Below are 23,903 nucleotides of genomic sequence, written 5' to 3'. Positions count from 1 at the left end.
CATCATTTCTTTCATCATATCATTTGCCTTGAATGAAACTGGGCACTTTGAATTGTAAAATATAAAAAAAACCATATTTAAAACGTCTATTAGAAATCAATTCATTTAATGAAGAATAAATTTGTATAGTGATGATATTCATACACATGTATCAAACACTGAGGAGCAATACCCTTCCTTTTTTTCCGCACCTGGCATCTTTTCATCCTGAAACCAAGAAAAAACAAAACTATTAAAGCATATTTTAGATCAATTACTTATTTTAATTATATTAGGGTGTAGGAACCAAAGAAACAAGCATTGGAGGCTGGGAGAAGGAAGGGAGAAGCCCATATTGATTTATTTTTTTTAAAAACAGAGGCAAAACATACATTCCTATTCTCCCCTCACCCCTAAATTTGTCAGTCATCAGAAAAGGAAGAACGAAACCCCGAGTGTTAAAATGAACCCTGCGTGTTAAAATGAATCCTGTGTGTTAAAATGAACCCTGAGTGTTAACATGAACCCTGTGTGTTAACATGAACCCTGTGTGTTAAAATGAACCTCATGTGTTAAAATGAACCCTGAGTGTTAACATGAACCCTAAGTGTTAACATGAACCCTGAGTGTTAAAATGAACCCTGAGTGTAAAAATGAACACTGAGTGTTAAAATGAACCCTGTGTGTTAAAATGAACCCTGAGTGTTAAAATGAACCCTGTGTGTTAAAATGAACCTTGTGTGTTAAAAAGAACCTCGTGTGTTAAAATCAACCCTGTGTGTTAAATTCAACCCTGTGTGTTAAAATCAACCCTGTGTGTTAAAATGAACCTCGTGTGTTAAAATGAACCCTGTGTGTTTAAATGATCCCTGTGTGTTAAAATGAACCCTGAGTGTTAAAATGAACCCTGTGTGTTAAAATGAACCCTGAGTGTTAAAATGAACCATGTGTGTTAAAATGAACCTTGTGTGTTAAAATGAACCTTGAGTGTTAAAATGAACCCTGTGTGTTAAAATGAACCCTGTGTGTTAAAATGAACCTCGTGTGTTAAAATGAACCCTGTGTGTTAAAATGAACCCTGAGTGTTAAAATGAACCCTGTGTGTTAAAATGAACCTCGTGTGTTAAAATGAACCCTGTGTGTTAAAATGAACCCTGAGTGTTTAAATGAGCCCTGTGTGTTAAAATGAACCCTGTGTGTTAAAAGTCATTTTATTTGTCAGGGGACACGGGTGGCCCAGTCGTCTAAGGCGCCGCGATTCGCTGTGCAGAGTTGCGTCCCTTGGACACACCAGAAACCTATGATTGTGGGTTCGAATCCCGGTTCGCCCCGATTATGTTTCTAGATTTGTCAGCACATATATACCCGTACTCGTTGGTTTCACCGAAGTGATAAACGTCTGAGACGTGCATCACTTCGGGCTTTCCTCCCACATTTAGCTGACAGGCCGCGATATAACTCGAATACTGTTAAAAGCGGCGTTAAACCCAACTCACTCACTTTAAATTGTCATTAATATATATGTGGTATTGGTGATGTTAGGGATGTAACATGCAAACTACAAGAATTTCAGAGTGAAACCTTCCATAAAGAATACGACAGTAAGGGAGAGCGAGGGAGTGAAATTGGTTGAAACGCCGTATTCCATTTATAACGGCATGTCAGCAGCGTGATTTGGGAGGAAAGCCTGAAGTGATGCAGGTTTTAGATCTTTACCACTTTGGTGAAGCCCACGAGCATGAGTATGGTGCGAACAAACCAAGAAATATCATAGGGGTGAACCGGGATTCGAAACCATGGTCATAGGTTCCTCGCGTGCCCAAGGGCCGCAACTCAGCACAGCGAATTGCGGCGCCTTAGACGCTTGGGCCAACTGTGCCCCGTTTAGCAGTGAGAACCAGCAAGTACGGAATATTGACAATCATATCATCTTTAGTTACTGACCCACAGGTGTTGATCGTAAGATGGACGGACACAGATCATAGTTACAGAAGTTGAAATCGCAACACTGAAAGCATCGTTGAAGGGACGCGTCTCTCTTCATCTCAAAGGGATCGAGGCGTCTCGGTAATTCTTCAGATCTCTTTCCAATGAGTGTACTTCCAAATCCACTGCAAAGCTGAATAGATATATTGTTCAAGGAATGTTGGAAAATATACAGAAAAATATATGACTCTGGCGACGTAATTGGGTGTGTGAATGTTGTTTTACACCGCAGTCAGAAATATCCCAGCGACGTCTTTGATTGCATACAATGCACTTTGCGCACATTGTCGTCAAAACAACTTCATGGTTCAGTGGTTACAGCTGACAGCCCTAACAAACAAACAAACAAAATGAGTATAAAACAAGAATAATAAGGTATTTTAAGTTTTATTCATTGCACATTCTCAATAATAAGATAATTTCATGATTTTAACCATATGTCACACTGAAACGTATTGCAGAACATGGTATGATGCTATCTTATGATAACATAACTTGTTACATTTAACAGTTATTGTATAACACCTTATATCACATTACGTAAAGCGCTGCCAGTTAGTCCATATCCTGACCCAGAAGCGTTTCAGAAGGTTCATTGATTGGGCTTTTTGTCACTGAATTTTTTTTTGTGTCCGTAAATTAAGTTTAAATCCTAACTACATGAACATCAAGGGCTGAGGCAAAGCAGAGGGTGTGGTCACCAGTTCCATTGTTGACGCACACGTTCTGATTGTCCGGGGCTGTTGTTTGTGTTATTACTTTTTGGGTTAAAATATTCAATATTATTATTAAATATATTGAATATACATATATAAATTCCTAATGTCGTCAAAAATGATCACACAGAAATAAATAAATGTATTCAATACTGTCACTATTGTACTGAATAGTTAACATATATTCTATCTTCCTTCTTCTTATTGAACAGATTCTAGTACATTGGTCTAGAGAAATATTATAAAGATAACATTTAACATTTAACAGCATCCCGGCGTGGGCTGGGGTTTATTAGTGACGTGCAATTCAACTGTCAATACTCCAGTCACCTGGCTCGCAGAAAATCGATTTCAATCACGGTGAGGCGGGTTTAATATGTTATGTTTTAAATTTCGCAATCGCAGTGATCCAGACCAACGAGATGAATGTAATTTTAATTTATTTTTATAATATATGAATCTTTTGGGGCCTCTTATGCGAGAAACCAATATCTGATTTGTGTCATCAAGTTGAGTCTTTCAGAACTTCTATCAGCTGAACTGATGATGAGTGAGTGAGTGAGTATCACACTAAAATGACTAGCAGGATGTAGACATGAGCCAATCAGAAGGCAGCTTTCTCGAGGTTTTCGCCACACGTTTCAAAATGGCGACTTCCATTCCAGACTACGCTTTGAAAAATAGTTGGACAAAGTTCATGATTCAAAATTTAAAAACTGAACAAAACAAAATTCGTTAATGATTCATAGACAGCTCGGTTTGTATGTAGTACTTCCCACGGGATATGAAAAGTTTATTCTATTAATCATGTTTATTCCATTGAAACGATATATAGACAGTGCTGTTGCATTCGGCATCAATAGCACAGACCGTAACTGTCGTTCGGAAAACCACGTGCCAACCTTTAAAAAAAGCATTCGGTCTTTCACTTTCGCGACCTCGTAAGCGACGGTCTGACCACTCGGACGAAAGGTTGTTCTGACGAGACCCGTAATGCGATGTCCTTAGACATCTGCGTAGCGATAGCGGGCACTAAGATCTTATGTTACTGAAATTGGAAAAAAAATGTTCTTTGTCAGCAATTCCAGTGTTTCAAAGTTTTCTTTAAATTAAACAACATCCTTACCACAACTAATCTTTTAAGGATTTACGTGAGCCATTATATTCATTGCTTCAGGTGTATGAGGTACCTTTTACTTAGATTTAGTCACAGAAAGAGGACTTCGTTTATAGACTAAGAATTTAGCGAGTGCTTTGTGTGAACACGTTCAGTCTGTTCCCATAGCCGCTTTCACCCCCTCGTTAACAGCATTGCAGCTACTAATGGATACTCAGGAAACCTGAGAAAGTGATTTCATGTTAAGAAATGCCCACATATTTTCTAAAAATAGAGAGCCTCTCTTACATATGTTCTAATTTAATTGCCTTTAGTGGATTCCATTTGAGAGATTTTGAAGGGGGACAAATGCGTAATATATTAAACAGTGCCTCTCGTCAAATGTGTGTATACATTTTCATTCCGAACTGGACTGTCAGAAATAGACAACGCGGCTGTCAATCAAATGCCGCACGGGATGACATCGACATCAATTTAAAATATGGCGGCAAGCTGGTAAAGAAACGCATTACTGTGACGATGAAACGATCCAATAATACACCCTGGTAAAACTGATATTACATTAGGAAACATAAACACGTTATAGTAAATGACATATAGTGTGATAACGTATTTACTGACCGTCGGGCCTCGGTGATATTGACCCCGGTCAAGAACACAGGGCAATGTACAATAATAATCCTTGAATGAGCCCATGCCTTGAACACACGCTGGGTCAACCGTCAGGAAATTAATTGAATTATTTGATGCATACGCCCCCTGGTTGGTCGCATGCCCTCGCATATTGGCACGGACGTGGCCTTCTGAAAATGGCAAGGTCACACGCAACGTTGGTCGCGCAGAGTAGCGGGATGGGTGACCGAGTGCAATCCTGCCCCCTGAGATTTTCTAGGGCGCCCTGCACAACTCTGAAACAGTTTATTTTCGAAATTCGGTGTCTCTTTAGGCAAGAAATATTTTGTCCAAAGTATGGCTTTGTTCGCCCAGCTGAAAATAGGTACCCGGTAGTATTTGACAGTTAACCTTCTTGCGCCTCATAGGTAGATTGGGTTATATACTCCCCAGGGAGCTGAGAGTAACATTTCAGAGCACATCGGGCTAATAGTGGTGTAGCGCTTTCAGAATGATCCAGTGTGTGGATTATTAATATACCCACTATTATTATTTCATTGTTCATGCTATCAACCCCCTGTTTACCAGGCATATACGAGCTAATGGTGTGTGCTTCATGGCTATATCTGCGGCGTTAAACAACATTAACTCCTTCTCTCACACATTATTGCAGCAGTCTTGTTAAAAGAAGTGAAATGTGCTACGTTCTCATTTGATGGAAATAGATTTGAACTTCGATATGTGACCCGTGAAGATCCGGGGTAGAATAGGTCTTCAGCAACTCAACCTTGCCGTAAAAGGCGACTATGCTTGTCGTAAAAGGAGTCTAACGGGATCGGGTGGTCAGGCTCACTGATTTGGTTGATGCATGTCATCGATCTCAATTGCGTAGATCGAAACTCATGATGTCAATTACTAGATTGTCTGGTCCAGACTCGATTATTTACAGACCGCCGCCATATGGCTTGAATATTGCTAATTGTGGCGTTTTTCAACAAAGAAACAAAACACCAACCTTTATTATGTATTGCCATGACAATACAGACACCTGAATACAATGAAATCTTAATTGACAGCAATGCGGTCGGGTTGGGTTTCCACGCTTGGGGAGACTTGGGCTTAGCGACACCGTGTACAGTTGTTAGTTGTTTTTAAATGGGGTTTAACGTCACGTCCAAGATTATTGCACTTATATAGCGACGTGCATGCACGTGTGTGTGTGTGTGTGTGTGTGTGTGTGTGTGTGTGTGTGTGGCTACTTGTACTAGTCCGGCCTGATGCCGATTTATAGTGCTAGCCCACTGAGATACCATACCGCAGTTTAACATGAATACCCCACTCAGACACAGTATACTGACTCCGAGCCGACCAGTCCTTGTTCAGCCCCTTAATGCCGAGCGCCAGACAGGGTAACAACAAGTACCATCTTTTAACGTCTTTTGGTATGACGCGGCCGGGGATCGAACCCCAGACCTTCCGCTTTTCGGGGCGGACGCTCTACCACTAGACCACGGAGGCGGTCAGTTTGATGTGGGAGGACAGTGACACATGTCTTGGATATATCATATATATATGATGAAACCCACCAGCTTGTGTTGGTGCAGACAAACCGAAGATCATAATCAGTGTGAAGCAGAGATTCAAACTGAGGATCATCGGATCCTGGTACACATAAGGAATGCAACTCTGTGTAGAAAATTGCGGGGTCGTACATTTAGAACACTTAGCCTCCTGTTCCCCTTCATGTTTCAAGTCACGGACTACCGTACTTACTGTTTTCGACGAACACCCCGCGGAATACGTCAGTCCCTTTTCCGATTGGTTCACAGAAAAATAACACATCTGCGGAGAAGATATTACAGGTAAAAAACATGTCTATTTTGCCTGCGAAATTCTATAAAAAACTAATGTAACAGAAAGAAATAATTCGTAAAAGGCTATTGAAAAAGAAATACATTGTTGCAAGGTATTATTCTTTTAAAAAGATCAGGCTCATAGTTTTGAATACAAAAAGAACTTGTTTTGTAGCTGTAGTTGAAAAAAGTAATTAATCATTATACAAAACACCAGGCCCCCGCCCCCAGATTATCAAATGGTCGGTCCCTATCATCTTGACTGACCTGGTCCGACCGACAAGTTGATAGAGTAGAGCATCCTTTCCGCTGACTGAATGACTGACAGGACAAGCACAACGGCCCATCTGTGGAAGAACATTGATTTGGTTGGTTTGTTGTATAACGCCGCACCCAGCAGTATGACAGCTATATGACCGCGATCTCTAAAAAATCGAATCTGGACCAGACCATCCAGTGATTGACATCATGAGCGTCGATCTTCGCAATTGGTATACGATGACATGCATCAACCAAGTCAGCGACCCTGACCACTCGATCCGTTAGTCGCCTCTTACAAGCATAGTCGCCCCTTACAGCAAGCATGGGCTGCTGAAGACCTATTCTCTTCCTGGATCTTAACGGGTTGGAATAACATTTTGCAACGGCATCATACATGTAAAACGTGATATAGGAGTGAAATGTGATTCACAATGAAAAGTAGACCCACCAAACTCTGTAGCTCACCGTAACACTGTAGCTTTTTCTGGAATAGTTTGAATATAAAAACTATACCTATCAGTTGAATTTATCATATGATTTTCAGTTGAAAATATCGTAACTTAGCGATATTATTTCCAACTTTGAACTGTACTGGCGCTTAGTCATCACTCAAAGTATCTTTCTACGTTGTTTTTTTATTTAAGAATTTTATTTGAATCAAAACTATTAAAAATTGAAAAAAAATCCTTTTCTGCATAATTCTGCCGATTGGTTGTTGCTGACGCATTGAAATCGTCGGACCTGCAATTCGTTGTGTGGTGCTCGGTGTAGTGGTTGTTATACTTGTAGAAGGCGTTGTTGTTGAAGTCGTTATTGTCGGAATCAAGGTAGTAGTTGTAGTCGTGATTAGGGTAAGTGTTGTAGTTTTCACGTCAACAGTAGTGAAATCACTTGTCGATGTTGTAGATGTAGACGTCAATGGTACCCCTGAACAGATAAAAACAACCAAGATAACAGCATACATGTTGGAGATAGTATAATCAGCACTCAGGTGTTGTTCATTCCAGCTCAAGTTCATTTTTATATGGAGAGAGAGAAAGAGAGAGGGGGAGTGAGAGAGAGAGGCAGCGAGAGAGAGGTGAGTGAGAGAGCGCCAGAAAGAGATATAAAGAGAGATAGGGGAGTGAGAGATAGATAGAGGCAGAGAGAAAGAGACAGCGAGTGAGAGAAATAATAATACAGGAGGTAGACACTGATAGGTAATTCTAATTTGAGAGCACATCGGGTTCGTTCTGCGGATACTGGAATGGCTAAGGGGCGCAACTCTACACAGCTAATTGTGGCGCACGAGGCCACCTGACTGCAATTCGGTATCGCTGCCAAAATTTACCAACGCAGACATCGAACCCGTTTTTACAAGCGATCGCATTTGCTACATAAATATATATTTCAAAGATATCAGCTACGTGCGTAAAGAAACAAACACGACCTACCTATAGCAGACAGCATGTTGCAGAAATCCGTATCACAACAATCAATAGTTAACTGCCGCCTCCTTCCCTCGTGTGTGTCGCATATCTGCAAAGTGATTGATTGAGTGAGTGAGTGAGGGGGTGAGTGAGTGAGTGAGTGAGGGGGTGAGTGAGGGGGTGAGGGGGTGAGTGAGTCGGTTCATGTCACCAACAGTCCGTTTGGTGCAAAATCGTACCGATGAAATGCAAAAAAGATATAAATCCGAAAGCAACGATTCGTCTTAAATGGCATGAAAGTTATTTATTAATTTTGTTTTGTTTGTTTGTTGTTTAACGCCGCACTCAGCAATATTCCAGCTATATGACGGTGGCCTGTAAATAATCGAGTCTGGACTAGACAATCCAGTGATTAATATTATGAGCTTCGTTCCACGGAATTGGGATCGATGACATGCATCAACCAAGTCAGCGAGCCTGACCACCCGATCCCGTTAGTTGCCTCCTCCGACAAGTATAGTCGCCTTTTACGGCAAGCATGGGTTGCTGAAGACCTATTCTACCCCGGATCTTCATGGGTCTAATGGCATTGAGAGCTTACTTTATAACATTGCATAAATCAGTTTGCAAACTAGTTTGTGAAGTTGGACAAACTGTTGGCGAGATATACAATATTTTGACCAACATTCTAGTGGTTTCAAACACCATTTTCACGTGTTAACCTATGTTGGTTCATCCGATACTGCGTAGATATCACATCATTATTACTTATGTCTGCTACAGAATGGCGTCGACATATGAAAGACATGCTGTGGAACCCAGTAACAACGACACATATGTTTCGTGTTAAAACACAAGTTAGCATGCGTTTTGGAGTTTGGAAATTTGGAAACGTGAAGCCGCATTAAGACACGTACACCCATTACCGTTATACACATAGGTACGATATATAATGTACACACCCGCTTGGACATGCAGCCCATCGCGTACCGAATCTCTAAGACGTCGTTGATGTAAGTCCGATACATGCACGTCTAGAAGGCAAGGACAAACACATGTTAATATGTCAGCTATGTACGCTGTTGTTAAAATGTCTGCGTTATTTAACGCCGCACTCAGCAGTATTCCAGCTGTATGACGGCGGTCTGTAAATAATCGAATATTGACCACACAATCCAGTGAGCATATGCATGTATCTACACAATTGGGATGCGATGGCATTCATCAACCAGGAGAGCCTGACCACTCGATCCCGTCAGTCGCCCCTTACGACAAGCATAGTCGCCACTTACAGCAAGCATAGTCGTCTCTTAGGGCAAGCATAGTCGCCTCTTACGACAAGCATAGTCGCCACTTACAGCAAGCATAGTCGTCTCTTAGGGCAAGCATAGTCGCCCCTTACGACAAGCATAGTCGCCACTTACAGCAAGCATAGTCGTCTCTTAGGGCAAGCATAGTCGAATCACTGGATTGCCTTGTCTGGCACCTGGAATATATCTGAGTGCGGTATTAAACAACATACACACAATGCCTGTATTTCAAACGGCAACAGTAAACACAGCGACAGAGGATTCTAAATGATGCTGAGGCTATTGTCCGTAGGGCCTGTGAGTACTGCAGATTTGACAGTTATCGGGAAACACTTTCTGACTAGTTATAAAGCATACAAAACATTCACCTAACTGCAAAGAGATTGTGATATCACAAACATCCACAAAATTATTATAGCGGACCAAAATGAGGTTTCTATTAATAATTACGTGGGCTAAATGATTATATGGCCACAGTTTGATATAAATAAAAAAGTTAAAAAAAATCCAACGTATAGTGAACTCTTATAAAGACATGTGAAATAAAAGAAACGTCTTGCTTGCCATGTGTGTTTGAATGACAAGTCAAATATGGCTTCTCTACATTTTGATTAGCCCTCTTTTACGAAATTTGCCAGCTTTCTCGGCGGGATAAAAAAAAAACTGTTCTTGAAATGAGATTGGTGTTATTGTTTGCTCTCTGTCCTTTAAACACAGTAACATAACATTGTTATACTTCAATTGACGTACCTCGTGGGCGGTACATGTTTTTATTCTTTCACATCGGTTAGGATGACTGACGTCAGTGCAGCTCACACAGCGAATATTCGTCTGCGATTCTGTAGTTTAGTCAGAGAAACACTTTGGTAATGATACATAACGGTATCATTCGCCAATTTGACAATGCTAGTTCATATGAAACAGTTGTGGCCTACTCCAAGAGGGGATCAGGAGAGGATCACTTTAAGAGATCCAGTCATGTGGACTCGCAGGATTTAACAAAAATTATTTGCCAGAATAATGAGTAATAACACTGCCATGTACATACATACGAGTGTCAGTTCATAGGTATATAACAGCGATGCTTGTTTTCATACAAAGGACACCAGGGACCATATGATCATATGATTTGTTTGTTTGCTGACTTTACGTTAGTTCCACATTAACAAGGCAAACTAATGACAGATGGTCATTTATGGAGTTAATATCGCTTCATGCCGTTCGTTATTCTCTCGAAAATGTTTTGTTATAAACTGTAAATTTCTCATTTGACTCGTCAATCGAGACTGTTCTGTTCGAAAAGCGCCATTTTCGGTACTTGACCAGCGTGTATTCTTTCGCTGCCAACAGCTGTCTCGTAGATTTCAAGAATAATTTTTTTGTTTAAGCTGATTTTGTATATAATCATATCCAAATGAATGATAAAGAATTTCCGTGGCCATAAATATGTTTTGTTGCTTTTTATAGATTTTAAGGTTTTGCAAACACGGAACTACTTTATAAGTCGCAATTACAATTGGTGGTGAAACGTCCTGCGTGTTAGGTAGGGAGAATTTACGTTTCAAGGTTTTACAATTGTAATGACATAATTCAATTTTCTGGCAGACAACTACACAAAAAGGATATAATAAATAGGATATTCCATGTGTCTAGTGGATTAAGGGGGATTCAGTAATGGTAACATCATACGTACTATAACTCGGACACAGTCTGTAGTTGCAGAAATGAGAAAAACACAGCCGGTCACACAGATATCGATTCTGGTCAGACCCCGCGGGCAAGGTCATCTGAGCCGGCAACGATGGACTTGGCGCAAATGTCATCTTTGCCAGATTCTGAAACATTCAGACGACGTGTTGGTTCTGGAAAAGATGAAACTATAGATACGTGCAGATAGACATAGCCACCATACATACGCCACCGGGAACAGCATTGGGAGGCATCCAGATTGGAACTGAATTCACTAGTTCCAGTGGTTCACGTGACGATCAGTTGACATAACACAACCTGGCGACAAGCGTGGCCTTTATACGCTAGTATGCATTGCTCGATATCAATTTGTATTTTATATTACTCATTGACAAGATATTTTAAATATTTGTCTCCGTCGATTCTTGAGGTTCCATGTGCGTTATTTGTTACGGACCAACAATTGCATATTCTAATTATGCGGGGGCTGGAATTTTGTCGCAACAAATTCTTTGGACGAAAATTTTTCAGAAGTAATTCTGCTTCAGACTATTGAAGAAAAAAGAAATTGTGTGCCACAAAATTACATTGTCCCAAGGTGTATTTCTTTAAAAAGTATTTAGTCTCATAGTTTTAATAAAAACTTATTTTGCAGCTATATTTGAAAACGTATCTAATCTCTCCAAAGAAATTATCTCCCCACTGAAAATTAAATGATCGGTCCCTTACTGGCATTTAGACGCTGTAGTGTCAATCACGACAGGACTGACATATGGATTTAAACTACCAACTGCCATCATTAAGATTCTGATGCAAGTGCCTTACGACCGTTGACAGAAAGAGCCATGTTCCTACCAGCGCATCGCTACAGCCCATGTCGTATAGAACCCGTCCTGATGGAGAGACGTAGCTGGAGGCAAAGCAGATCTAGTGAGGAACAATAAACATTTATTATCAATATGGTTCAGTATGAGCCAGTAAATAAACTGCTATACGAAACAATCATGTAATAAGATGTAGGTGGACTTTGCCAGCTTAAACATACCGTATTCGACGTAATAAGCGCCCAGGGCGCTCTCAAAATTAGGAATAGGGGGCTCTTATCAGAATATTTTTTGGTGAAAAACACAGAGTTAAAAGATATAAATTTGGTGGTTTATGCTGACAGCCTGAAATGTTTATATACGACAGATATATTTTCCAGAATTTATTTGCCCATAATTAAGGGTGCATATAACACACGAGTGCGTATTATACGCGAATATATAAATCTTGTGTACAGTGATAAATCGGAAGGGGTGCTAATTGGGTTTGTTCACTAGCCAGTATATTAGCAAATATCTCCGTGGGCGCTTATTAGAGCGGGGCGCTTATTACGTCGAATACGGTATATCAAAACAGTGAAGCAATTTCCGAAATATATATACTTTATAAAGGTCAATGACTACCAGTGAGTCTTGACTTGTTTTTTACAGGTAATACAGCGTAAGGTGCTATGTAAAGAGGCCATTTGTGTCTGTGTTTTTGACGGTTTTATTGGTACTGTATGAGCTCTGGATTAAGCTGATCTGTTTTCACATATCAAATGTGTAACGTTTTTCATTCCTCTGTTACCTTGTGCTTGACATGTGGAAATGTTTCCATGGCTTTACACCGTAGAAATGTGTTTAGGCCAAAAGATGTATTTCGTAAACGTTCTATGGTGTTGTAGTATTTCACCAGCATCAAAGGATTTCAAGTTAAATGAGATCACTTCAAATAAGTGCCTCTCTTCTGTCCAAGCCTCGGGGACACGGGTGGCCCAGTCACCTAAAGCGCCGCGATTCGCTGTGCAGAGTTGCGTCCCATGGGCACGCCAGAAACCTATGATTGTGGGTTCGAATCCCGGTTCGCCCCGATTATGTTTCTAGGTTTGTCAGCACCAAACCCGTACTCGTGGGTTTTACCGAAGTGGTAAACGTCTGAGACCTGCATCACTTCGGGCTTTCCTCCCACATTAAGCTGACACGCCGTGATATAACTGGAATAATAAAGCGGCGTTAAACCCAACTCACTCACTCACTGTGAAAGCCTCGTACAAGCTTCCGTTTTTTATGAGTGAGTGAGTGACTTTGGTTTAACGCAGCCTTTTAACAGTATCCCATATATATCACGGCGGGTCAGCTCAATGAAGGGGGAAGCCAGAAGTGATGCAGGTCTTTTTCCACTTTCGAGAAACCCACGAGCACGGGCATGGTCCTGACAAACCTAGAAACACAATCGGAGCGAACCGGGATGCGATCCCACAAGTTTAGGTTTCTGGCATACCCAAGACATCAACGGGTCCCTGGGCTGTCGATACATCTAGACTAAGAAGCTCTATTGATATAATTTACCAAAGTGCCATGGATATGTTCTATTTGTAGCGCCGTGTAGCAATGCTACAACAATACCGACCCATTAGTCTCTACCAAAACAGCGTGTTCCCGTATGACATTCCCAGTTACCTAAAATGAGGATAGGATGGTCATACCCTGACGGCCTGGAACCTCACAGGTTACCCGGCAACCACACTCCGAGACGTTAAAGATTGCTCATGATTTCAACCACTGGTTGACGTGTCCCCAATAGATTACAGTAAACTACGGTTATAACGAACACGCTTATAACGAACTGACTGATATAACGAACTTACTTTTTGGTACCGACTATTTGCTGTAGTTATGCTGTATGTATGCTTATAACGAACTACGGTTATAACGAACTAAAATTAGTAGCCCCCTTGAGTTCGTTATAACCGTACTTTACTGTATTTACAAGCTACGAGAATTTTGTTTACTACCACATAAACATCAAACTCTCTTTCGGTACCCTCACTTAGTTGGCAGTCTAATCTTAATTCTGGTCGTCTTTTAGGACAAAAGTAAGTAAATAGAACCAAAGGATACAATCTTAGGCTATGATCTCCTTACCATCGGTTCCTGGCAGAGTCTGAAAGCGTTACATTCAGATGGGTCCTCCACCCCCGTGCAGTGGAGACAAAGCCATGCGTTGTGCAGCTCTGCGACGAAACAACAGGAAACCTTGGCATCAACGTGTTGGAAATAATCAGGCATGCAAAACTCATTTCCAGTTGGCACATTTTTGTCAATCCATATGATATCGAATTACATGCTACGATCAGTCTGTTAATTCCAGTAAATATTTTTTCCAACTTTACTTCCTCACGCGGATAGTTGTAAGGGATGGTCTGCAATGTTTGCCATTCAGTTTTGACATCAATCGATGAACAAAGACGGTGAACTTGTACCATCTGATGTAACAGTGTCGGCCCGGGAGCGAAAAATCCTCTTGGCGTTCCCGGGACCAATAAGGGCTCAGACACGGTTCATTGACTCGGGATTTGGTGCTCCCGTAACAAGGTAAACACAACGAGGACAGAGGAGTTCAGCTCATCAATTTCCTTACCGTATTTAAGCATGTTATGTTATAATGTTTAAAATGTAAAATGTATAAATCTGTCGTATCTATGTCCGATTAGGTAACTGCACCCGAGTTTGATGCGGCAGTGGATGATTTGTATTGAAGAAATTTTGTAATTTGAAGTGCAAGATAATAACGGTTCACTGCACTCACGGCTATTTCTTTGATCTGGCGTTCGTGGTACCAACAGCAGAATCGGTGGTCGGCTTTCCGAGGACTATCTGATATTTAAATATGGCGTTTCCGGCCCATCACCGATGTTACAAATTTGAAGCTAAACTGCTGGGGAAAAGAAAGCACACACCCTTGTTTGATGGTGATGTATTTGATATGTGTATCATAGTTATGTTTAGGACCTGAAGTTTGCAGTATCTCGGCGACTGTATTAAGCGTGTAACGTTTTATTTTAATAACGTTCGTAATGTTTTGGTCAAATCCATTTTTCAAGTATGTATGTACTTTTGCCCGGCAATTTACATAGTAGTATTCAATAGACCTGGGTTCCGTTCCAGAAAGCTACCGTAGCCCCAAGGTAATCGTACATCCCATACGTTAACATAGACTTACGACTGTCGTTGAGCTTAGGTCGCTTTGTTGAACGGGGCCTTGTACTTTAGAATCAGGTCGTGTAAGATACATATACTGAGGGTATGTGAGTTATATCCCCCTCCATCTCGCCTCAAATATTGCTCTGCCATGATGGTAATTGGTCACAATGGCCTTTTTACTGTTATGACAGGGTCAGGTTTCACGCCGTGTTCAACAGTATTGCATGTAAATTACGGACCCGTGAAGATCCGGGGTAGAATAGGTCTTCAGCAACCCATGCTTGCCGTAAAAAGCGACTATGCTTGTCGTAAGAGGCGACTAACGGGATCGGGTGTCAGGCTCGCTGACTTGGTTGATGCATGTCATCGTATCCCAATTGCGTGGATCGATGCTCATGATGTCGATCACTAAATTGTCTGGTCCAGACTCGATTATTTACAGACCACCGTCATATAGCTGGAATATTGCTGAGTGCGGCGTTAAGCAGCGAACAAACAAACAAAGCAGGTAAGTAACGGCGTGTCAGCTGGATGTTGAAGGAAAGTCCAGTGTGGCAAAGCCCCTTGACATGCAAAAAACAAAGAATTATATTCAGGACCAATTTCAGATTCGATTCCACGTCAGCGGGCCCTGGTAGCTAGGTGACATTTCGGCGCCATAGTGTCACATGCTTTTACCCGGAATTACAAATTAAAAAATATTCATAAAAATTTAACACTTTTACATTTCAAAAAGGATGATGTCTTGTGACCTTTCATCCGAAATAATCTCTTTGCCTGAGCAGTTAGGGTAATTATTTCAGCTGGAAGGTTAGAACAGCGAGGGTTGTGACCTATACGCCACTCACACTTCGTCAGCACTCATACTCGTCTTCGCATTATCTAGACCTGGTTACCGACTTCTCGATAAATAGGAATGTTGTGCATGTTTATGAATCATCTGTAGACATGTATGTACAACGTACCCAAACTGGGTACATCCAACTCGGTGTAGGGAGCGCACTCTACAGAATCGCCCTGTAGAAACAGCTGACAATGTTGTCTTCGTTACCTGATCGATATTTCTTTACTCCACTAAACACCACTGTGACTGCTTGAATGAGAATTAGGGTTTTACCGCAATTTATCACCCATTGTGTCCATCTGGGAATTGAAGCCGGGTCTTCGGCGAGAAGAGCGAACACATATATACCAAGGTTACTCTACTACCCTTGCTATATGTATGTTAGCACGTATGGGTCGAGACGAACATTTATTCCCAGAAAAAAAGTTATTTTATTTAAAAATACATGTATCTATAAAATGAAATATAAAATCCCAATGATCAATGCTTAATTTTAGAGCTCAGGCAATCTAGACTTGCCACATCTTTCCTGACGTGAGTTGGATTTATTTAACATTTTTTTCCCCAGAGTCTGCGAGACAGGTTAGTGTAGGTCCTTCTGTTATGTTATGAGCCCAGGCCAATCCCATTAAGGCCTGATCCTTAACTCCGACACCCTAGCTCTTTGCAACCCGAGGATACCACATGGGAAATCTCGTCAGGTGAACCTTCTGATCAGCATCGAGGCTTCTAAATTCTCGATACGAGTGAGCGAAGCATTTAGACGAACATATCTGATTTCTGTATCTTGTAAACGAAAATAATCGAGGATATCCGCCTGCCAAACAACAAAGCCGCACTATTATATTGTGGATACTTTTTAACCCTGTCGTTTCTGAGCGCAATGACATCCAAATGCACAAGGATGTATTTGCGAATGTGTATGTGTATTCTGTAGCGGTTTTCTTTGGCACAAATCAAATTTTCCGAATCAAAACGGCAACAAATAAAAGCCGACTAGTTTAAAAAATGAACTTCTATCGAGGCGTCCTCACATCTTGACGCAGACAGGTATGTATCGGAGTAAAAGATCTGCTTTTAATGCGATTGCCACATAGCTAAGACATATGTACAGCGTTCAATGCAATCTTGAAAGACCGGAGGTTTCGAACTTTGTAAATGTAGCAAGCAGATTCGAGATTTCTAAAGAGTGTCCTGTTTTCCCAAAGATATACATTCGATGACTTTGGAATCATAATATCTTACCCTTTTAAGTTAAGAGTTTTCGATATTTTGAAGTGAAATGAGCTTTCATTCTGCCAGGTTAATATGAAATCTGTTGCATAAATGTTCGTGACGTTATTGCGTAATAATATATTCCTACCTGATGGTGTAGAGGCGCATATCACAGCAGCCAACCCGAGATGGACAAATACTATAAAATAAATATGATAAGAATTAGATCGAAAATTTGATTTTTTGCTTGCACTGAGTAATATTCCAGCTATATGGCAGAGGTCTGTAAATCATCAAATCTGGACCAGACAATCGAGTTGTTGACATCATTAGCATCCATCTACACAATTAGATCACGGTTATTCAGCTTGAAGTGGGGCTAAAGCACGCAGTGATGCAGACGTTTACCACCACGGATATGATGCTGAAAAACTGTGAAACATTAACTGTGAAACATAAACTGTGAAACATAAACTGTCACACAAACTATGTGACATTGCAAATGGACCGATGCCGATTTTATAGTCCTAGCCCACTGAGATACCATGCCGCAGTACACTGACTTCGACCACCCGACCAGTCCTTGTTTTTGCTCCTTAATGCCGAGCGCCAGACAGGGTAACAACAAGTTCCATCTTTAAACGTCTTTTGGTAAGACGCAGCCGGGGTCCAGGGAATCGAAGACCGGACCTTCCGCTCTCAGGGCAACTAGACCACGGAGGCGGTCCATCATATATACTTCACGAGACTATTACATGACACAAGCTGGCTGCAGTCGCCAAACACACATAAATGTTGCTCCATATTAAATTAATTTCTATTACCAAAACAAAAAGCGTTCCAAACAAAATGCTGCCATGTGTGTTCGAGCTACGAAAATATGGAGGGATCGGTCCTAAGGCGGTTTACGGTTAAACCTTGCAAGATCACTACGCCATTACTGCCTGAGGACCCGGATGGTGCATTCACATGTGGATTGTAATTACGTCATAATGTTTTCCTCGTTTCGTTTTCCGGATATGGTTTCAGTGAACTCGGAATCGTCCGGGATATTGCTCCAATGACAAGTAGGGTTGAAAACGACGTGTTCACGTCATAGGCGGTTTCTGAGTCGAGAAAAACTACCGCGCACATCGATTCAAGTGAGTTGGCCCAGAGAGTGGGTGAGCTCCTTGCAGGGATAAATAACGATGATCCTGGAAGCGATCCTCGAGAGTTGTGATGAGCTTGACAATTAATATTTTTTGCAAATATCGATTAATATTAGAAAATGTGTGATTCACACTTTCCCCTAATTTGACGGTGTGAAACCTTTACAGGTCAATGATAAGATTGATATACAGCATCCCCACAAGGTGTATTATTATACTTTAGTACTACTTTATTATACATATATAATGTTTAGGAGCTTCTTTTTAACCCGAAAAGGGGCAAGAAGTAGTTCTGAAACCCTGTGTATGTATACTTAAAGAAGTTGTTGTCCATAAAACTCCATCAAGGTCTGACTTCTAAGTGCCTACAAATACTCTAATATACAGTATACTAGTACGAGGGCTGGTCAAAAAGTTCCAAGTCTAAAAAACGAAAGCAACAATTATGAAAGTGTTTATAATTATATTTTTCAACATAATCTCCCTGCTTTTCAAGACACTTATTGTGTCAATATTGAAACTTTTCAATTCCAGTCAGGGAGAAGTTTTCTAAAGCCATCCTGAAATACCCATTCACGACAGCTTTGAGGTCATCGTTATCGTCTCAGCGCTTTCAACGAAGATGTTCTTTCAGTTTATGAAACAGATGGAAATCACTGGGTACCAGGCCTGGTGAGTATGGAGGGTGGGAAAATTCTTCGAACCACATTGTCGCACAGCAGCCTTTGCAAGTCGAGGGGTGTGGGAAGAGGCATTGTCATATAAAAGTAGAACTCCAGCAATCGTCATTCCTTGCCGCTTTTCTTTGATAGAATCTCTCAGGCGATGAAGCGAATCAGCATGGCTTAAATCTGTGCCTTCCTCATGTTCAGCAATGGTAATACGTCTATCTGATAGTATAACCTTTTCTATCTCCTTGATTGAATCTTCATTGATGGAAGTTAAGGGACGTCCAGACCTAGGGTCATCATCAAGGCCTGTTCCCCAGCCTTAAACATAACGTTTAACATTGGAATAGCTAGGGCACTTGTCCCCATACACCTGTGACATGCGGTCATGAATTTTTGAAAGTAAAAAAGTTGATGACTGCTCTGTACTCGTTCTTTTTCATTTCTGTGTCCATTTGGACCCCTATCACGTTCAAATGACAGTCACTAATAGACAAACGGCCTCAACAGACCAAATACACTTGCAATGAACTACTGAAACAATGCACTACGTTGACTAGTTCACTTTGTTATGGCCCATAGTTGAAAGGTAGTCAGACTTAGAACTGTTTGACGGGCCATCGTGTCATCTTAGTTTGATAGGCAAAGTGTTATAGCAGAGACAATGACATAATATTCGATATTTAAGGCCCATTGCCCCTTGTACAGTTTACACTTTCAGATTCATTCTTTAGACACGTGATATGCATGATACATAAAAGCTATCTGACAGATAATATATGTTTCAACGATATGGCTAAAGAACGTATAACAGCAGAGTTGTTGGATTTTATAAGACGGATCAATCTACATCTTGTTTTTTGCCTATTGTTAAACATCGGAATATACTTTTCTCCGAGATGTTCATACTTATTACATACTAATAAAACATGACATTCATCTTCAGTCTCCCCTACTTGGCATTTTTTACATATACCCATTTCAACTTCTCTTTTTTTCATATCTACGTCTAAAATATACATTGAAATTGTGTGATGAGACGCTGAATTTACATAATGCCCAAACAAGCGATTTATCATCTAACATACTTATATACTGGTACTATACTGGTACTTCTCTGGTTCTATAGCAGAATTGATAGCATTGTAATGGCTGAGGAAACGTGAAGAGGATATACAATACTAAAATGTTATAGCGACTTCAATCTGTATTTAATTCACAGCAACCTTACAATAAACCATGTAATTGACCACTCATCCGAGGCGAGACATATCACATAATCCGTCATTTTAGGGGACATTGATCAAGGTGATATATTTCAGGAAAATGATGGCTTTTAAAACGTATTTAATGAACGGCTGAAGTACCCATCAAATTTAGATCTAATAAGTTCGAGCAAGTAGAAAACGTGAAAGATGAAAGTTAAATCAACAGAATGTTTGCAAGAATGATCTCTGACTATTGACACACACAGATGGCGGCATACATTCAACGGCCCCGGGAATGCCATCTTTCATGTTATTAGCGGAATACAGATTTGAATACGTCAATGCTGATAATTAAATCTTAGGCTGATTGTAGGGGCCGTGGTTAACGCTGTTCTGGGGATATGTTAATTGAACCGGGCACAGAGCCCCTGTCATACACAGCGTCAACAACTGCCGAGGTTCAGGCTATATTATGACACGGCCATTGTATTTTAGAGTAGTCGGGTTATTTTTGCCGTGAACATCTAGACGTAATAAGAGAATAGTTTTTAGAAATGTTTGGTGGGCCATTTTTCCAAGACCGAAAATAAGGATGTGGGATGAGGATGCTGAGTAGGTGGGAACTCATTAAAGTAAGACAGAACAATCGATCATCCCTCATTCACTGAAGCACTTAACAAAGTAGGAAATTAGATGAGAGTTGGTGCATTCAGTCGTTAAGTACCATTGTGTCCATCCGATCCCCAATTAAATAGCCTTTAGTGGTACTGCTTCGCTATTATATCCCAGTAGGACAACACGTGGAATCTTTGAAAATATAAAATGAGGTTGGGGCGTTCAGACAACGTCCAATACCTTTCTATATACCCCATTACCTAGACGATATTAGAAAATGATACTTTTATAATTAGCCCCATCCACAAAGCGATCTTAGTGCTACAGGTCTATGTTGAAGAATGGGAGTTACGACAATTGGTGGAGATGGAACTTTTGAAAGGGGCTCAGATAAAGTATTTCGTACTCTTTATAGATAAAGTATTTAGTACTCTTTATAATACTCTGGGTTTACCTCGATACTACCCTCATAAAGATCATAGTTCGCAATGGTCTTCAACACCCCCATGTTTGTTGTAAGAGACGGGATTAGGTGGTCAGGCTCTCTGACTTGGTTGATGCATGTCATCGTATCCCAGTTGTATTGCGTTTGGGTAGATGCTCATGATATCAATCACCGGATTGTCTAGTCGAGTCTCGGTTATTTACAGACAACCGTCATATAGCTGGAATATTGCTGAGTGCGGCGTTAAACAAGAAACAAAGAAACAAAAAGGTGTAGTAAGGGGAGGTTAACATTGGATGTGGGGGTCAGGCTCGGTGACTTAAAAATAACTTTTATTATTATTATTATTAATTAAACAAAAGTGGTCATACAAAAGACATTTTATAGATAGAACTGGCCCCCATGAACCCATGCTTGTAAGGGGCGATTATTAAAGGGGATCTGGGGGTCAGGCTCGGTGACTTGGTTGATTGCGTGACAAGCTACGTCGACGGCGTGGGCCGTTGTTGATTATATCAACCATTCGTTTTCTGATCCCTGCTCTGTGAATTGTTTCGCCATCATACCCAACTACTAAGACTCGTGTCCAATGAGATGTCTCCATTTGATCACGTGGCTCAAATACATATCCCATGAAGTGGACTTCAGCCTGTGCTGCACGTGCGTTACGTGCCTGTGCTAGCAATGCAATCGGATCCTGCATGCCACGCAACGATCCGAAGCTCCCTGTCATCGCCACCAACTTTCATTGTGATACTTCGACTTACTTGTGTGTGATATGCCTTATTTCAACAGATTATAAACTGATACGGTCTGGTGAAATGTGAAGTTGTGATTAAAACACGTTTGCACGTGCAAAATTGATTAGACGCCTCCAGCACGTGGAAATAATGCGAACAGAATTACAATAAAACGTGTTCGATATGCATGCACAGTTAATATATCATGAAGGTATAATTCGGTCGAAATAATTATCTCCGCTGAATAATGTTCCGATAATTGACTGTCACTGTAGAGAGAATTTTGAGCTGTTTGAAAGTTGATGGTTTAATTGTGCTACCCGTTTCCATTTCCTTTTAGTATCAAAGATCCAATAATGTTATTGGTGTCGTCAAATTATCGATGCTTATTGCAGAGTGCAATTATGAATTGGCGCAAAACAATCAAAATCACGTTCTGTTGTCCATGCCAGCCAGGTGCTCAGAGAACAACTGGCATTGTGAACACTGATCTTTTTAAAATCATATCTTAATACACTTTCCCCTAGCGAATGTCGGGTTAGAATTAATGACCAGAATTCCATTTGTGTCGTAACACTCGATAACTTGCGTGTCATCGTACCTCGAAGCATCCATTGCTGCTCATACTATAAATCATTGGTATGTCTGATTATTTACAGGCTTGATGTCACATGACTGGAATAATGCCGAATGCGGTGTAAAAAAAGTAAAATAAGGTAAAGAGAAAGTAAAGAAATACGAATTACCGTCAACCGTGAAATTAATGCGTCCCTAAAATAATGCGAGTTTCGACACGTGGCCTGAAATGCGACATGAAATTAATGGAAGTAACCCCGCCCTTTAACTATAACCAATCATCCTTTGAATTCCATGCTATAGTGTAGGGTGATAGCAGCATGGTTGAATAACACTATTTGCTATCTTCAAAAACTCAAGTTCAATTGCTTCACATCTGATCTAATTTCAATTAAATCAAAAGCATTTCAAATAATGCATATCACAAAAATGAATCACCGACAAAGATTGCATAGTATGTTGCTACTCTGACTTAATACTTAAGGCATTGCCAAACTACCTACATGCGTATACATGACTTATAACTGAACTTCTATTCTACAGATGCTTGTCGTAAGGAGCGAATGCTCATGATGTCAATCACTGGATTGTCTGGTCCAGACTCGATTATTTTACAGACCGCCGTCATATAGCTGGAATATTGCTGAGTGCGGCGTTAAACAACAAACCAAAACCAACCAACGTAAGGAGCGACTAACGGGATCGGGTGGTCAGGCTCGCTGACTTGGTTGATACATGTCATCGTATAACATTTTCGTAGGTCGATGCGGATGATGTCAATCATCACTGGGTTGTCTGGTCCAGACACGCTTATTTACAGACCCCCGTCAAACAGCAGGGTTATTGCTGAATGCGGCTTCAAACAACAAACAAGCAATCTTTTCTACAGAAAATCAAAACATGACGGTCTTTTATGACCTTGACACAGTCGTTCGTTATCACAAGTCGTCCTCCAACATTTTCACGTTCTCAGATGTTCTATGAAGAGCGACCCTGTGGTGATGTGGCTAAGCTGTTCTTGGCAAAACTCAGTTTATCGAGTGGAAGATCAAATACAAATACATGTTTCACTTACCGAGAAGGTATGCACGAGACATGCGGGCGTGGTGGGCGCGAGGTGTCCCGTGGGAGGCTCTTCTTTTCATGAACAGGTCACAGACTGTCTTGTTATCTTGCGTAAAAATTTCTTGAAATAGGAACAGGCTATATAAAACATGATAAGATTACAGCAAAATACATAAATATGTATTGGCTTCTTTGTGGACACCGCCGTTAAATGACGGGAATAGAAAATAATACAAGCCGAGTATATGAAGTGAAGCAGTCTGTTTCCAATTAGGATATATATAATAATATAACAAATCCGAGATATATATTGTCTCCTTTTGTCTGGTGTGCTCCGAATGCATTAGATGCTCTGATGAACTACAAATACTCAGACGAGCAATAGAAAACACACCCAAATTTATGAAATTTAGGATTCGAACCCGACATAATGT

At 40.7% G+C, this 23,903-nt stretch overlaps 1 protein-coding gene across 1 annotated transcript; it reads right to left on the bottom strand.

Annotated features, from left to right (window-relative positions):
* Positions 1–80: 80 nt before the first annotated feature.
* On the bottom strand, positions 81–23,591 carry LOC124115776. Its single transcript, XM_046476891.2, has 13 exons — positions 23,480–23,591; positions 17,150–17,200; positions 13,884–13,972; positions 11,788–11,859; positions 10,937–11,078; positions 9,994–10,082; positions 8,896–8,967; positions 7,958–8,042; positions 7,266–7,451; positions 6,531–6,610; positions 6,184–6,252; positions 1,924–2,098; positions 81–207 (listed from the first exon to the last, which is right to left on the bottom strand). Exons 1-13 carry the CDS (start codon positions 23,547–23,549, stop codon positions 203–205), a joined length of 1,185 nt encoding a protein of 394 aa, XP_046332847.2. The 5' UTR covers positions 23,550–23,591; the 3' UTR covers positions 81–202.
* Positions 23,592–23,903: the final 312 nt, after the last annotated feature.

Source organism: Haliotis rufescens, unplaced genomic scaffold, assembly GCF_023055435.1.
Source record: "Haliotis rufescens isolate VD_foot unplaced genomic scaffold, xgHalRufe1.0.p SCAF_59, whole genome shotgun sequence".
Taxonomy (NCBI): Eukaryota; Metazoa; Mollusca; class Gastropoda; order Lepetellida; family Haliotidae; genus Haliotis; species Haliotis rufescens.
This window is presented reverse-complemented; position numbering and strand designations above follow the sequence as displayed.

Excerpts from the sequence above, each read along its gene's own strand:
- LOC124115776 (XM_046476891.2), bottom strand. The coding sequence starts at position 23,549 with ATGAAAAGAAGAGCCTCCCACGGGACACCTCGCGCCCACCACGCCCGC. Across the intron at positions 11,079-11,787 it reads TGGGCTGTAGCGATGCGCTG|AATCTGGCAAAGATGACATT; the intron begins GTAGGAACATGG and ends TGAATGTTTCAG. Across the intron at positions 10,083-10,936 it reads CAGACTGTGTCCGAGTTATA|AATCGCAGACGAATATTCGC; the intron begins GTACGTATGATG and ends ACTAAACTACAG.